Genomic DNA, 16,434 nt, shown 5'->3' on the forward strand with positions numbered 1-16,434 from the left:
TGGGAATAAAGGCATTCATGAAACTTACCTGTTTAAAATGGCCTGCACTTATCTTCCTAAACAAAGCTGTAATAATGTCAGTTAAACTCCAACTACTACCGAACTGCTACTAAGTTACTAGCAACAAGTCACTGAGCTGAATATAACAGCCGGGGGAACAACTAAAACCAAAGAAAATGTATTTTTTTTCATTGCATATTTACATGCAAAAGGCTTTTTATGGTCAGCATTTCATTTTGAAGGCTTACTAATTGCTTAACTTCCGGTTTCAATGTGCCTGCTGTTTTATAGCTTGAAGCTGTTTGTGATGCTGAATGCAGCCAGTGGTTGTGGGCCCTCCCCCCCACACTCCCCATCCCATCAGCTGGATCTGACCTCAGGCGGATAGTCCCTGCAGGAGGGAAATTAACTTGGATTCCCTGATTCTCCAAGTCGACTCATTCAAGATACAGAGCACAGTCTATTGTAATCTTCAGTGAATTTGGTTTTATCTGCAGACACAATGTCCAGCCTTCAGGCTGTGTATGGCTCTGACAGCCCCAAAGAGCCTTATGTGGTATTAGACAACAACATTTTTGTCATAACATTAGATTTTTAGTTCTCTCTAATCTAGACCAGCGCACCTTGTTTTTCTCAGTGGAATTGCACATATTTACTCTTAAATAATTGTCCTTTGAATGTTTTAAATCAGAATCCAGAAACCAGACATAATCCGGAGACACCCAGACATAAGCCTAAAGTTTCCGCTCTGATTTGTTTACATGGCTTCAAGGGGTTTGGATTGCAAAATCTTCCACATAGCGCATTTTGATCCACTGCTTTAATGACACAAATAGGGAATAAAGGGGCATAACCCAAACTGTAACTTATATAATACCAGCAGAGCATGGAGATAACAATTCACCCATTTCTCAATAATCTTGGATTTAAGAGTCAAAATGTGCCTTAATTAAATGTTCCTGTGACTTAAAAAATCCTTAAAACAACAAAAAGTTCATGAAGTTCATAACTGCCTTGAACATGTTTACATTTCCCCTTATGCGATAGGGATAATGTTGTTATTGTGACTTTTAATTATTTAGCTTTTTTGAATATTTCTCTTAGGTGTAAGTGTATAGTTCTGCAAAATATAAAGTCATCTTCAACAGACTTTTTCTTTCTGTTTCTGAAACAGACAGCCTCTACTGTCAGAATGACAAGAGGGACTTTTGTTTGGCTGTCCAGCCTATTTTTCGTTGAGAATCTGTTTATCATTCCCCTTGTGACTTGGGGCCATTTAGCTTGCTATAGAGTTTCACCGCCTCAGAGAAGGAAAACTTTACTCTAATTGTATTGTTGCACTGTTTTATGTCCCCTGAGCCAAAAGAGGTTTTGTTAATCTATAGGAAAATGAGGCTTCTATGATTGGGATCACAGAGATATCAGCAGCATGGATACTCAAGTTACAAAGCCAAAGAATATATACAGGGCTTGCTGTCTTCCCAGCCTGTCACAGTGAAAATAATGGCCACACATTAGACCGCTTTGTTTACACGGAGCAACAAAAGCTACTGAGCAAATACTACATCCTCATTTAAGTCCACAATTCTATTGCTGAGCTGGTTGAACAGGATCACGCAGCCCCGTTGAAATCAAGCTCCCAATATTTAAAAGCCAAAGTCAACATCATTCACATTTATTTTTTTCTGTATACATGTATACGCAAGTGATTGTCAGCCCTTAACCTACTAGTCCTGCTGCAAAACTGTTTGCCATATGGGCATCTGTGCGGGTGTGTCAGGCTTTAATACCTGACACACCCGCACAGATGCCCATATCGCAAACAGCCATTTAGTTCTACTGTATTTGTTCTAGGTATCCTGAAACAAAAGAAGGTCAGATGACCACAATGGACTGAACACACCAATTTGTGCATTTTCTGCATCAATTTATGGTGTAAGTATCTTTCATTTTGTCAAAACAAAAGTCCTCTGCTACTTTTGTTTTTATTGGGAGGGACAAATGCACATGCTCTAAATAATCAGGGGTATGGTTCTGCTGCCCCCCTTGAAATCGACGCCTATGACATGCAGCTTTTTATAAGGGGAAATGTTAAAAGACATGTCAGGGCTTGTTCTTGATTCTGCATCAGGATGGATCCCCACTGCCTACAGGAAATGCTGAAACAATGGCTTATCAGTCAGACACAAATACAGCCATATCCGGAAAGCAACAAACAGTTTACCCCTTTTTTTGGAGGTTTCAGTAAGGGTATTAAATAAAATTGAATTCCGTATAAATGCAATTTGTCCACGGGAACCTTATGTGAGAGATACCAGATGTTGATATGCTTTTCAGGCTAGCTTTTTCTCTGCCACTGCAGTGTAGTGGTAACAGTGGTGGAGAAAGATGCTGTGATCTGAACAGCTGATTCTTTAATATTTTGTTAATGTTCCTTTTTTCAAAACAAATAATGATCAGGCCTGTTATTAGTAGTATTCAGTAGTGACCCCCAGGTGCCTATCAAGAAACCTTCAGGAGTCCATGGAACCCAGTTTAAAGCAACCAAACCACCAGAATAAATGTTGGCATTGTATGTTTTTGTACATTTGTACATTTCATATGTAATGGATATGTTGAAATTTTACATTTCCTTATGTTGATTTGACACCACACCGGTCTACAACCCGAAACTAGCCTAGAAACACTATAATAATCTATTCTAAAATACAACTAAAAACACAAATGAGTGCAGTACTGAGTTTTCTGTTTACATTTTACAATTTGTACAAGGTGTTTTCAGGTTAATTAAATAAAACTGAAGGCTTAAGCAGGCTTCACCATGAGTGAAAGCTAAACAAAGGTGGAGCCTGGCTGCCTAAAATATAAATAAAGTTGTAACAACAGCTGTTGTAACATTTCCTGTCTGATCCACCGACAGAAATATGTTATGGGCTGATATTGGTAAACACAGTTGTGTAAGAATTTTTGCTGATGTTGACAGATTGGATTGGAATGAATAAATGTAATACATGAAATGCTGCAGGAGTTTAAGGTACTTTCTAGAGACAATATCGCTGTTACATAATTTGTCCACCAGAGAGCACCATGTACAACAATCTGATGCACCAGAGTTGGTAAATGCATTGCATCTCAACAGGTAGGGAAATGATTTGAATATAAAATGTCACAGCATTTTAATATGTAGATCTGAGGGAACATGTGTTTATGTGAAAACAATAATGAGGTCAAATGCATCATTCACTGTCCCTTCCAACTTCCAATTATACATATATGTAAGTCTAAACAGTTAACAGCATGACGATGCTGTAAAATGTTACATAACACATATGGGCCTAGTAACTGACGAATGGTTGACAAAGCAGATCTAAAAATGGATTTTTTTTAAAACTATGACCATTGATATTGCTCAGATTTATATGGTTAAAAAAATCTGAGTCGACCTTTGATGTCAGGGCTGAAACATACTGTAAAACCTTTCACACCAAAGATAACATTTGTAGATGAAACATGTAGCGAAACATGACATGCCTAATTTATTACATGTTAGAAGCCCACAAAGACATTAAAAAGAGGTTAAAACAATTTTAAAAGGTTCAGACTTATAAAACATATTTTTATATGTAAATATTATGGCAAAAAGTGCTCAAAATCTTTCTGAATTCAACCAACAGCAGCAGCAGCAGCAGAGCGGAACAGCAGAACAAAAACTACACTTCCCAGGTTGCAGTGCACATCCTAGTTGAAAGGTCAACGACGTCACATGCATGCTGTCTGGGACCCGGGATAATAACAAACCACTGAATTAGCCGAACACTGCGTTTACGCTTGTCTCTTTTCTGTGTCGGAGCTGTAGCTGGCTGTTGGCAGACATGTCCGGAAAGGCCAAGGACATCCTACAGATGGACCTGTATGGTTTACTCGGTGTTGAAAGCACTGCAACGCCGAAAGAGGTGTGTAAACAAGCTAGCGGTTAAGCTAGCTAGCTAGGTAAATAGCCTTTAAACTACAGGCGCAGTGCAGGCTGGAGTATGTGACTTTGGCAGAGAGTTTATCCGAGTGTTAGCTAATGTTAAATGTTAAAAAGTAGTGGTATTTGCTTAAGGAGACTGTGCGTGAGTGTGTGTGACATGCTGAGCGTTAAGCAGGAGGCTACATTAGCTTGCTATCATGAAGCATATAGAAGTGTGTGTGCTTGTATCGTGTATGCGTGTATATATCATAACACAAGCTGCCTGTTTTTCTGTGAAAAGAAAAGCCTGGTAAGTAAAGCAAAGCACTACAATTTTAGGTCCAGTTACTCAGTTACTAGGTAAGAAAAGACACTACTGCTAATGACTGAATAGCAATGGTGTGATTCACCGATAAGGCCACTGGGTGGCAACGTTGCATCAGTTAAGTGTGTGGTTTTACTCTGTAACACAAGAATGAGATGACATGGCCTTGAATAAGGATGGATATAAATTTAAGGGCTGCAACTAATTTCATAATTAATTCATTTGCCAGTTATTATCCTGAATAACTCATTAATCCTTATGGACACTATGGACACTTTATAAACACCATTATAAGCATTACTGTCCCCCTTGTTGTTTATTTGCACATGCAATCACTTTGCACTAAATATGCTCACTTTAATCCATTGCTCATTATTATTATTATTATTAATATTATTATTATTATTATTATTTATTTGTTTCTTGTATTTTTTGTACTTTTTTTGCATGCCTATTTTTTTAAGTTTATAAATTTTGAAATCTTGAATCTGACTCTTTCCCCTTGACTGCTGTAACACTGGAATTTCTCAATTGTGGGATCAATAAAGGTGTATCTTATCTTATCTTAAATGTCAAAGTAAGTGAAAATATCAGATCAGTCACAGTTTTTTAAAGCCCAAGGAGGCGTCATCATATTGCTTTTTTTGTATGACCAATAGCCCCAAACCCAAAGATATTCAACACAGAATATAAAAAAAGAGAGATAACAGCAATTGATCATAATGTAGATGCTGGAAATGTTGAATTTATGGCTTTTTCTTAAAATATTACTTAAAACAATTAATTGATTATGGTTGCCAAATATTTTTTTTTGGTCTATCAGCTAATATATCAATAGACTAATTGTGTCCGCTCTAATAAATTCCAAATAGGATGGACCTGAAATTCATGTATGTTTTTTCTTTATCTACAACTAAACCACGTCTGATCACTTATAGGCTACAGGCATATAGGGTTTCATCTGGTTGCGTACCTCTGCACGCTACAAACACAATTTTGCCTGAATGACATTTTGTCCCTGCATGGATTTTGAATCAACTCCCCTTCATGTCATTCCCCAGCCCAGAGCGGTTCACCATGATGTCCTGAATCCTGTCTTTTCCCTACGACCACCTCTCCTCACAGTTTCCAGCATCCAGAATCCACAAGCCCGAAGGGAACTTAAAATTGTGGCCAAAACGAGGGAAGTTAATTTCTTAATTGGATTTCAAAGTCCTGTCCTCCCCAGAGGATTATCCCGGAGGAAGTTAGCGGTTGTGGCTTGGGTGGAATTGAGACTCCAAAACGCAGAGGGCTGGTTCTGTGGGGTCTGCTGATGTTCGAGAGCGATAGCGGGGGTTTGTGTGTGTGTGTGTGTGTGTGTGTGTGTGTGTGTGTGTGTGTAATGCATTGAGTCTGGGGGGGCTCGAGAATCAATCAAGTGTGTGAAGGCAGATGTCATCAAATAGACTGCTTACCCACTGCTCCACCACTACCATCAGGCATGTTGGGAGGTGAAGAAGCTCATCCCAGAGCCTGTTTGTGTGGGCTTAGCCACAGCTTGTAAAACATTGCCTTGACGTAGGGGATTTGCCTTCTGCATCTCCTCCTGGTTCCATTTAGCATCTCTTTCTGTTATCACTGCTGTTGACCTTCTTCTGGGCTGGGCTGGCTGGTGAATGCCGGGGAAACTGGCATGTCAGAGTCTGTGATTTAATGACTATGGTCGACTGGGGTTTGCTTTATTCTTGTAATGCTGACGGAGGCTGTTGCTGAAGGCTAGCCACCATTTAAAGAGTTATGCTCATGCATATCAGCAGGGCTTTGGTAATAATTGCCCTAGCGTGTGTGTGTTTTACCTACCACAGATTGCTTGGTGAGACAGTGTCAACAGCTACGACCACACAAAATATCTTGTGGTTTGTTCAGCTACTCAAATTGTAGTGTACCTGATGTGTTGCAGTGTGTACAGCAGCTACATGCCAGGATGATTTACTTCTAGATAGAGCATCCAATTGCAGGTGATTGCATTACACTGTAATAGCGCACTGTAAAGTCATTGCTCTCAATGATGAGTTTCTTATTTGAGTGTCTGCTTGGCCAGGGCAGGTAGAGGGAGATTATTGTTGCATCCTATGGTGCACTGGGGTACATTCTCAGTGATGTTACCGGGGGTCATAGAGTGTTTACGTCTGTCAACAGCAGGCAGTATCAGCTGAGTGATTTGTGTCAGTGCATTGATATGTGTTCCACAGATATACATATATCATATTACAGACAAACCATCTTGACATGTGAGGTAAACAAACACTTGAATAATGTATGTATTAGTTTTCAATTACTGTCAGCTTGGAATCATTAATTTGGTCGACAGAAATCTGTGAAATGAAAACATAAAATCATCTAATCTTGTTACCATTCCATTAGATGTTTACATAGTTTAATACTGAATTAATAAGTTTGACTGGATGTTTGGGCAGGTTCACAAGCAGTCGCACACATGGAAACTTCATCACAGTGTCTCACTGTTTCTCCTCATTACATCCACTTGTTCTCCATACTTCACACTGTCCTTTTCTGTGTGTGGTCATATCCTTTTTGCCCCTGTCCTCGCTCCTCTTCTTCCTTTCCCCCGTTGCGCCTGTTGTTATTTTCCTCCAGCTGATAATGTCCCGTAAATAGCAGAGCATTGTAATTAAGGAGGATGGGCCCATGGCAGATCAGGCAGCTAATCAGCCACACAGGCTAGGGGCCCTACCAGGGCTGTGCCGAGGCTGCACTAGGACCAGTTTGTCAACTATAATTGGCACCAAAGAGTGGTTTAATGAGGACAAGATGTGGGCATGCAGTTAAGGCTGTGGCAGGCAGGAGTCAGGGAGGCACATAGAGTCTGTTTTTAGCCATATACTAACCATTAGGCTACTGTTGGCCTGCTGCTGTGTGATCGGGGTCTTTCCTTGATTTCTTGGTCCATCCTTCTACAAACTGAAGCGTGTGAAATAGTTGAGATTTCTGCAATTCAGTTTATCTCGTGTGTGAGACGGGGAAAATGAGCACGTGATAAACTAGAATTATTTGAATCACAGGAGATGAAAGACAGCAACATTTAATACTAACACTTTTGCTCATCTGTAAGCACAGTGTACAGCAGTTGGTCAGGGCCCAGGAGTTCTTCTGGTTTTCTCTTCATATGGTCTCATAATTGATTCAGGAGCCAATCCTGAAAGGTCATGGTGGCCTGCACGAAGATAATTGCGACAGTAATTTACTGGGTTAGTCCTGTAGGAAGATACCACTCTCGATCTGAGAGCTCTTATCCACACATGTGCTAACCTCTTCAAAAGTTGGCCCGCTTTGGCTTCTGGTTTGTAGGACCAAAGGGCTTCGGGGTCTTCCAGCATCAATTAAGGTTTGCGTGTCACAGCATTGATGGGAGTAATCATGTACTATTTAACAAAACGGCACTGGAGGAGCAGTAGATACAGACAAGATAACGTGAAGGATGCCAGAGAGAGTGAATAAAGAAAAGAAATGCAGAGGAGATGGAGAGAAAAGGAGGGAGGATAATTAACTGAAACATAGAGGAGTATTTGTGTTATGTAGATCTTTAACTGAAGTCAGCGAGACAAAGGTGATGACGTGCCACATGGCCACTCTCCGCCAAAACAGTATCGATGATGACAGGTTGTACTTGTCAAGCAGCTCAGCTGGCCAAACGTTTGCCCTGACAATGTCAAACATCTGCTGTGTTTACAGCAGATGTGGAGATATGTTTATCTTGTCAGCTGGCTGTAGGTGACGACGAACATGAGAAGTAGTACAGAACGAGAAGAAGGAGAGTGAGTGTGAGCTGAGGACACGACGTGAGCTCTTAAAGCACCATGGCGGTGATTTTGCGTGTTTTAGCTCCCTTTATTTCAAATTGCACATACTTAACTTCACAGCTGCAAACTGTTTTACGCAGTTTTGAAATCGTAATGTTTTTCTTTTTCTTACCATTCAAGGCATCCATTGTTTTAACCCTTTAGAAACTTGTGTGCCTGTGTAATGCGTTACAGTGAGCATCAAGGTGCAGGTTGTGTCATAATTGCATTACTGTTATATGAGTGTTTTTGCAGAGTTTTTGCATCAGTCTTCACTTAAACTGCATTACCACACTGACAACACTGACAAAAAGTATGTCAAACTTCTTCACTCTGATGAACTAAACAGCCCGGGCAAGATAATTTTCATATTATATGGAAATTAAGGGTAACCAGTAGCTGCTTGGCGCAGTAGGAAAAAACTCTGAGACTAAAGCCTGGGTTTGGAAATGATCATCAAAAATGTTCACAAAATTGTATTCGAGGAACTTAAACTGTGAGACACACTTTCTTTCTCTCTGTTTTGTCAAAGCACTGACAGGGCTGTGTCAGGCAGGGAGTTCTCCAGCTGTTATCACTACCTATACATTACACATTACACAGGATGAAATGGCTTTTTATAATGGCAAGAGCTTAGGCAATTAATCTATTAGTTGTCAACTATTAAATTAATCGCCATCTAATTCGATAATCAATTAACTGGTTACAGTAATTGTTAATGAAAAGTCAAATCTCTAAATCCAGCTCCTTGAATGGGAATATTTTCTCGTCTATGACCGTTAACTGAATATCTTTGGACTGTGGACAAGACATCTGAGCACATCATCTTAGGCTTTCAGAAACATTGATCGACGTTGTTCTCCATTTTATAGTCCAAATAAGCCGTTGATTAATCAAGAAAATAATCGACAGATAAATCCACTACGAAAATAATAGTTAGGAACAGCCTTGATAATGGCCTTCTTACCTTTCTGCTTCATCTTGGTCCCAGACAGGAACAGTATTTTGTCCAATTATATACCTGTAAAAAGATGAATAAAAATACATTGGAACGTGAACTGGAGTCTTCATTTCCTTTCTTTTATCCTACCAGAAAGAGAAAACTGGACAAAGCTACGATAGCGAGCACAGAGCAAAGAAACGTGAGAAACAGATGGAGGGAGGCTGAAAAGGAAAAGTAGGCTTAGGCCTTCAGTAAGCATATGTGTTTGGCTCCGGTCCAAAGCCCTGTGTGTCAGTCTCAATCTGTAGGAAGGCTCCGTGTGCCAGGCAGCGAGACTAAATATCTCTTAATGATGTCTAGTCTGTTGAAGCCCTCTCAATGAACCAAGCTCTCATTTACTATTGGAACTATAATGAGAAAAAATCTGATGTTGACCAAGAGAAAGAAGAAAGGACTTGTGACATTTAGGAGCTGTCTGAGCCACGATAAGCTCTGGAGGGTTCACTGGAGGCTCGTTGCTTTCATGTAATTGTGTGGAGTCTTTGCTTTTGGACAATGGGCATCCAGCCTAATGTGCCTAAGTTGACTGTCATGGAGCCTCATTGGAGTTGCTGTTTAAAAAGGCCTGGACACTGATGGATTACACCATTCTGCTCAGTTCCCTCAGAGCTGAGTTTGGTTTCCCCCCCAGTAAAGTCAGCGCTGTATGTTTTGGCGTGCATTCTAGAGATAAAATTGTGCAAAACAACACACGGGGAAACATTGCATATGCCAGAGGACAAGGCGTCCAATGCAAACGTTTCCCAGACATGAAGAAAGGAGCTCCCAAATTCTGTGGCCCGTAGCATACTGGCAGGAGATTGATCTGTGCGAAGGAGGGAGGGGGGATATGTGAAAACATGCAGAACGTTGGCATGGCTGATTAGACTGGTGAGAAAGTGTATGTCAGTGTGTGTGCATGTGTCAGAGCTTCGATAAAAGAGGTATTAATGTGCCAAGTCCTTAGCATGCAATGCATATATATTAGCTTGTGCTTTTGAGGTTGTGTGCCGAAAGCTTCAGCACCGCACTCGACAGCTCCCTCTGGTCTCCACAGAAAGTTTCCCTGCTTCCTTTCTTTCTCCAGAGGAGCAGAGATATAATGAAAACCACCTTGTCATTAACTGGTCCCTAGAAGGACCAATGAATGGTTAACATTCCAAGCAGTGACCCAGAGTTAAAAAATCAGCTATAACTAAAACCTCATATGACATTACAATACTCCAAAGTATTGTTTCGTTTTTCCACTTTGGTTCTCTGAACCCCCCAAAAGTTTTGGCTACCTGCCTAAGATATTAATGGCGGGCTTCTCAGATTTGTTACAGACAATGGCACTCTGTTTGTGTATGTTATTGTAACATTTTTTTAAAAGTTTAAATAAAGATGGACTAATACTAGGCTGCAACTCAGGCCACATTTATCTTGCACACTGGCAACGGGCCTGAGAATAGTTTGGAATTCTTGTGCGGGTAATTCGCTGCGGAGTATGTGCCGAGGTGGTTAGATTCCATTAACAACATGTCAAAAGGACACGAAGCAGAGGATCAGCTCAGGTGTTGATTTGATCCAAACAATACAATCCCTGATTTTTATTTAAATGCAGACCACATTTCACCCCCAGTGCTTTCATGTCAGCCTGTTACCATTTGTGCCATTATTACAATGGGACCCTCATTTTTTTTATCCAGAATTTGGTTTTCTGGGCCAAGGACGACAGGATAAAGATAATTGGTACTGAGAGTAAGAATTTAACTTTCACATGGCCAAAAATCTGCGCTTAAGTGGATGATTCTTTCTCTTTGTGTCCTAATCAACATTTTCCACTCTACATAACTCTAGGGGTTCTTCTGTTTTTCTCCTAGATCAAGAAAGCTTATCGGCAGAAAGCCTTGACATGCCATCCAGACAAGAACCCAGACAACCCAAAAGCAGGTGAGTGAGCCAGTTAATGTGTATATCTGTCTTTGTTTCTGCTCACGTTCTCCCCATCCTGAGCCACAGACCTCCGTCAGTCACCCATTGGAACTGGAACAAGATTTATTATTTGTTTATGCAATTTCTGTGTTGTTTTCTGAAGAATTAGAGGTAATTGTTTGACCGAGCGGCCATCAAGCTCCAGAACCAAAAATGAATGCTCTAATGTAGCACTCTAAGCAAGTTGTACCCTGTCAAACAGCCTAGCTGCAGCACTCTGTAGGACGTCCAACCAGCGCACGTCTCTCCCACTGGCCTTCTAGCCAGACAGGACCAGCCAAACACCAGCAGCACCACCATTGCCACCAGCGTTTCCACACTCCATCGCTCTTTGGCTTGACTCTGTTTGCGGCCTGTCGCCAGCAGTCAACAATTAGACCAGGAAATCTCAGTGTAGCTTTTTGTCGGGAGGGAGAAAAAAAAGGCACCTTGGACAAAAGACTGGTCATGAGGCATGTTTTCAAGTGAGGTTTATGTGGTTGCTGGATGGTTCAGACAATTCCTGATTATGTCAGGAAAAAAAAACTGGGAAATTGGTTGGGGTTGGGGGGTTGAGAGGGATAATACAAAAGCAGGGGGTCGGTTTCCCAGAAATGGAAAAGAAGTGGTTTGGAGGGCCTCAACACTTGAACCCGCACATGGACAGACTCTGTCTCTATTGCACGAGAGCGGAGCAAGTCTTGGGATTTGCTGCTCCTCAGGGAAAAGTTGTATGCATGTAAGAGGTGACGTGGGGGTCATGATTCCTCACTGACTGAAGACACCCCCCCCCCGCACTATTCCCTTTCCTCAACCCCCCATGTTGTGACACTCTGAGCTGCCTAGTGGGCATAGCAGGCCTCCCCCAGTTGGATTTCATTCCAGCCCATTATATGCGTGTAGGCAACCCGACCGCCTCCGCTGGCAGCATGATCTCCAGAGCCTCCTGTTAGTGTGCACTGCCAGTCCCCACAGGGAGTAACAATATCGGTCCGTTAGGCCTCCCATCAGTGAATGATTAAGCCTGGCTAGTATAGTGCAGTAGTGTGGCGGTTGTATGACGGAGAGTGGGATTGTGGTCTCCCTCTGCATTTGTGTGTGTGTTAGATGACAACTGGGGAGGTGGAGTCTTGCGTGGTAGTGGTGATTGTGGCAGTGGCCCCTCGAGGTGCTCTAATGGAAGATATATGGAGAGGCTTTGTGTGGGAATGCACATCTGTGTCATAGGAGGAAACAGGTTTCGTGTGGCTTACAGCACCTTTTAAAGCATAAAATGTTGCAGATTGTTTCAGCTCTGTGTCCCAGCTTCAGCCTGAAGATGTCTTGTTGAACATGTTATGCTTTGTTTGGCATGAGCCCCCCTGTAGATGTCATGTTCTCTTAATTTTCTCTATGTCACATCACTTTCTTTTCTGTCTCTTCAGTATTAGCCTCATGCTGCACTATATGTTGTTTGGGATAATTCAGCAGCTAATGGGATATAACAGGTTTAATTGGCAACAGATTGTGCTAAGCAACCACCTGATTGCCAGGTGCTATCAGGTGGTCGTGTATGGACTTCTGATTTCTTCGTCATAGAAATCTGGGATTTCAAGAAGTGTTACACACGACTGTTACTGCTCGATACAACTAACTCTAGTTCACCTTTTAGCCTGTTGACAAACAGTGACACCTTGCACTATAGCCCAGGGAGCCACCTCACTAGCATTAGTTCAGCGTGCGTTCACATTAGTTATAGCGATTAGCAATAGAATATCACCACCATCACCATCATCATCACCTGTATTAATGTTTGAGGTTAACATTTTTTTGACAGTGAGCGTAATTACATAAACACTGTTGAAGCGCTTTTGTATGTCATCCAGCTCACACAACCTCACACAACCAGCAGCTCCTTTTTTAGCAAAATAATAAAACTTAATAACAGCCATTTTTACACTTAAAATGGATGAAGAAACGGCAGTAGCTCAGTCCATTGGGATCTTGGCTTGGAAACCGTAGGATTGCAGGTTCAAGTCTCCACACAGACCAAATATGGAGCATAGACTGGTAGCTGGAGAGGTGCTAATTTGCCTCCTTGCCACTCCCGAGGGCCCTTGAGCAAGGCAATGAATCCTTAACTGCTTGGGGTGCCTGTCCAAGGCAGCCCCCTCACTCTGACTTCTCTCCATTTAATGCATGTATAGGTCCTGTTTGTGCATGTGTGTATATTTTAAGCCTGTGTGTATGACAACAGAGTGAAAAAAAAGACTTTCCCCTGGGGGATTGATGAAGTATATCTTCTTCTGAAAGCTGGTGATGCTCAGCAAGGTGTTACAAAATAACTTCCTAGTTAAGGCACAGAGTAAGGTCAATAAGGTGCCAAACTGACAAAATTATCAGTGTTATATCCTTGTTAAATTTTAGCCACATCTTTGTTTTTAAAGCTAATATTTCACATATTAAACTTTGATTCCTAAAGCTAAAAAAAGGGAAAAAGTGTTTCTTTGTGTACTCAGTAGCAGAAATTGTAGTGTTTTCACTTCTCACATCCCTTTCTCCTAGCTGAGCTCTTCCACCAGTTGTCCCAGGCTCTCGAGGTGCTAACTGATGCTGCTGCCAAGGTAAGACGGCTGATGTCTGTCTGCCTATTGTAAGTGCTGATACACACTCAAACAGGGACATGATTCATCATCCTGGTGTCTGATACTGTTTACAGGCTGCCTATGACAAGATTTGCGCTGCCAAGAAACAAGCCGAAGAAAGAAACCGGAAGTTAGATGACAGGAGAAAGAAAATTAAGCTTGGTGAGTCCCTTTACAAATTGTACAGCATCTTAACTCTTCTGATTTAGTGATTTTATTACAAGGTTCTCAGTATTGTTAAGGGTTATATTAAGATAATTGCTGCATTGATTGTCTAGCATAGACTTAAATGAGAGCAGCTGTTTGAAAATATTCTATGTGTTTAGCACGGTTTCTTGTCGAGAAAAGATTCAACATAAGTATATGAAGGACATACTGACGTTTAAATGTGTGTGCGTGTGTTGCTTTGACAGACTTGGAGACCAGAGAGCAACAAGCAGAAGCTCAGAGCCAGGAGGAGGTTCGAATCACTAGAACACTTGAAGAAGAGGTAAGAGAATTTATAGAAACCATATGAGAGGTGATACTGCGCCACACGTTGCCTGGAGAATAAAATTAAAAATAAAAATTTCACTACACCACAGACCTCGGCGGTGCACTGGGAACAAGGTATTCCAGTGCATCCAGGAAACTCTGAAACACACCCAGGTGCTTTTATTCTGTTTTTCGTCAAATACTCCCTTGTGATTGAGTTGAAATCTTCCAAAGACTTGGGTCAGGAACAAAGGCTCTATCTGAGAGAGGCCCTTTTTATCACTGCCATGTCATAATTATCAGTAAACCTATTAGGTGATATTGCATGACTTGATGCACTTTGTTCAGAAAGCCAATGATAAATAAAAATGGTGTGCTTCCAAGGTGAGTCACGGCATGTGCTCAATGTGCTCAATGCATGTAAATACGTACATGGCCTTGGGGGGAGGAGGTAACCAGCAGGTGGCACTGTTCCATTTTCTGTCTCATCTCAAAGAGTTATTGCCTGAACGGAAGGAATAAGATGGTCTGCACACTCTCTGAAAAGAACAGGGTGTCTGAAGGGAGAGTCATACAGGATGATGAATTACATCAGTGCTTAATCAGAAGCAAAGATGCATAATGTGTTGTCACTCAAAACTAGTGTATCTGTTTGTTCACATTACTGTACTGCATGTGTCTGTCTCTGCCAGATAGCCCGTTTGAGAGAGGAGGGATCCAGGCAGCTTGAGGAGGAACAGAGGCTCATCAGAGAGCAGATCCGGAGAGAAAGAGAAGCACAGCAGCAGGAGCAAAGAGGAGGCTACACTCAGAGAGGTATGTCCACTTCAAAGATATAAACCAGTCCAGTCTGCTCCAGTCTAGGAGTCAAACTTCATACATTACTTTGCCAGTCCAAAAATATTAGTTCAACATGAAGAACTCTCTCACACATCCAAAAGCTAGAGTGCTAATTTGTGGTGTTGTCAAGTATGAAGTCTGGAATTTCTCCATAGACAATGAATTGGGAAAGATGTTATAGATGACACTGAGAGCACCCTGGGGAATGTTCTGACATTTTTGGTTACAGAACTGTGAACACTACATTAGAATAAAACTAATGTGGGTATAAAAACATTCTGTGGGTCCATAGAGAAGCTCCAGACTTTGTGCTAAATGACATCACAAGTTAGAGACGTCTCTTGTTTCTGACATTGAGAAGGAGTCGCTCATGCTCACAAATATTGATTGAACCATAGAAAGAGTGATTGAAGTTCCCAAAGCCATGACAATAAGATACTAGAGCTCTTAGTTAAGGTGTTTTTCCCCTTTAACCATACCATTTCAGCGAAGTCCTGCTCTGCCTGGATAAATCCAGTTTGATCCAGTGAAGTGCTTTTACTATCCCGAAAGCCTCAGCTGAGTGAACCCCCTGTGTTTCCTAACCATTGCACTGTCAGCCCAACCACAGCAGTCACCAGGCTCCCCTGTGGTTCACCAAATATTATTCACATAAAAAACAATAGCAATAACTGAATGTATGCTTGAATTAATGTTTTGCACTTTGAAGAGAGTCTTTTTTTTTTTTAGTTTTTTTTGGCTGTGAGACAACTTGGCAAGGTAACATAGGAATGCGAAGCACCACACACACACATACACATAGTTGTCAATCAGATTTTTAACCTCTTGATAATACTTTAAAGCTTTAGTGTCTCCGTTCTGGAGACATGCAAAAAAGTAAAGAGTCTTGTAAAGTAAGACTATAGAAGTGTGGGTATTTAAGGAAAGTACTGATTCTTGGCCCTGGACTGGACCCATTTTTGTGGCCGGACAATTACTCATGCATAGTCAGCACGTCTTTTGAGTCTCTCTCCATTTGCACGCAGTCAGGCCTTCCCAGCCCGCCACTGGATCATCAGCGCTCTGTCTGTTCCATCTTGAGAGTCATTCAGTGGATCATCAGACTGTAGCAGGAGCCATACATTAACCATGTGATGGCCAATTTCAAATTGCTGCCCATCTGCATGAGTCACCTCAGCTGCTATCTTGAGTGCCACATTTCCTTCCTCGACTTCCTCCCTGTCTTTGAACTTCACTGTCTCATCATCCCCCCCTCTTGTTTTTTCTTAGATTCAGGAGTGGAAAGATGTTCCAAGAGCAATGTGACCCCCAAATTGAAGGTAAGACTCGCAACTATCGGCTTTTAATCAGGGGACGGGCCGGGGAAGAGAGGTCAGGACGAGGGTTGCAGCTCTTGGAGAGTAATGCAGGAAGAAGGAAAAGAGGAACTGCAACATCTGAGC

General features: G+C 41.6%; 1 protein-coding gene across 1 annotated transcript in view; it reads left to right on the forward strand.

Moving 5' to 3' along the window:
* The first annotated feature begins 3,747 nt into the window (after positions 1 to 3,747).
* The window catches only part of dnajc17 (DnaJ (Hsp40) homolog, subfamily C, member 17), a 38,806-nt gene continuing 26,119 nt past the window's right edge, over positions 3,748 to 16,434 (forward strand). The window contains exons 1-7 of the mRNA XM_033642670.2: positions 3,748 to 3,953; positions 10,964 to 11,033; positions 13,599 to 13,657; positions 13,753 to 13,840; positions 14,092 to 14,168; positions 14,845 to 14,968; positions 16,262 to 16,311. Of these exons, the coding sequence (XP_033498561.1) occupies positions 3,873 to 3,953; positions 10,964 to 11,033; positions 13,599 to 13,657; positions 13,753 to 13,840; positions 14,092 to 14,168; positions 14,845 to 14,968; positions 16,262 to 16,311 (549 nt within the window). The 5' untranslated portion in view covers positions 3,748 to 3,872. The remainder of the gene's footprint in view (positions 3,954 to 10,963; positions 11,034 to 13,598; positions 13,658 to 13,752; positions 13,841 to 14,091; positions 14,169 to 14,844; positions 14,969 to 16,261; positions 16,312 to 16,434) is intronic.

This window comes from Epinephelus lanceolatus, chromosome 15 (assembly GCF_041903045.1).
Source record: "Epinephelus lanceolatus isolate andai-2023 chromosome 15, ASM4190304v1, whole genome shotgun sequence".
Taxonomy (NCBI): domain Eukaryota; kingdom Metazoa; phylum Chordata; class Actinopteri; order Perciformes; family Serranidae; genus Epinephelus; species Epinephelus lanceolatus.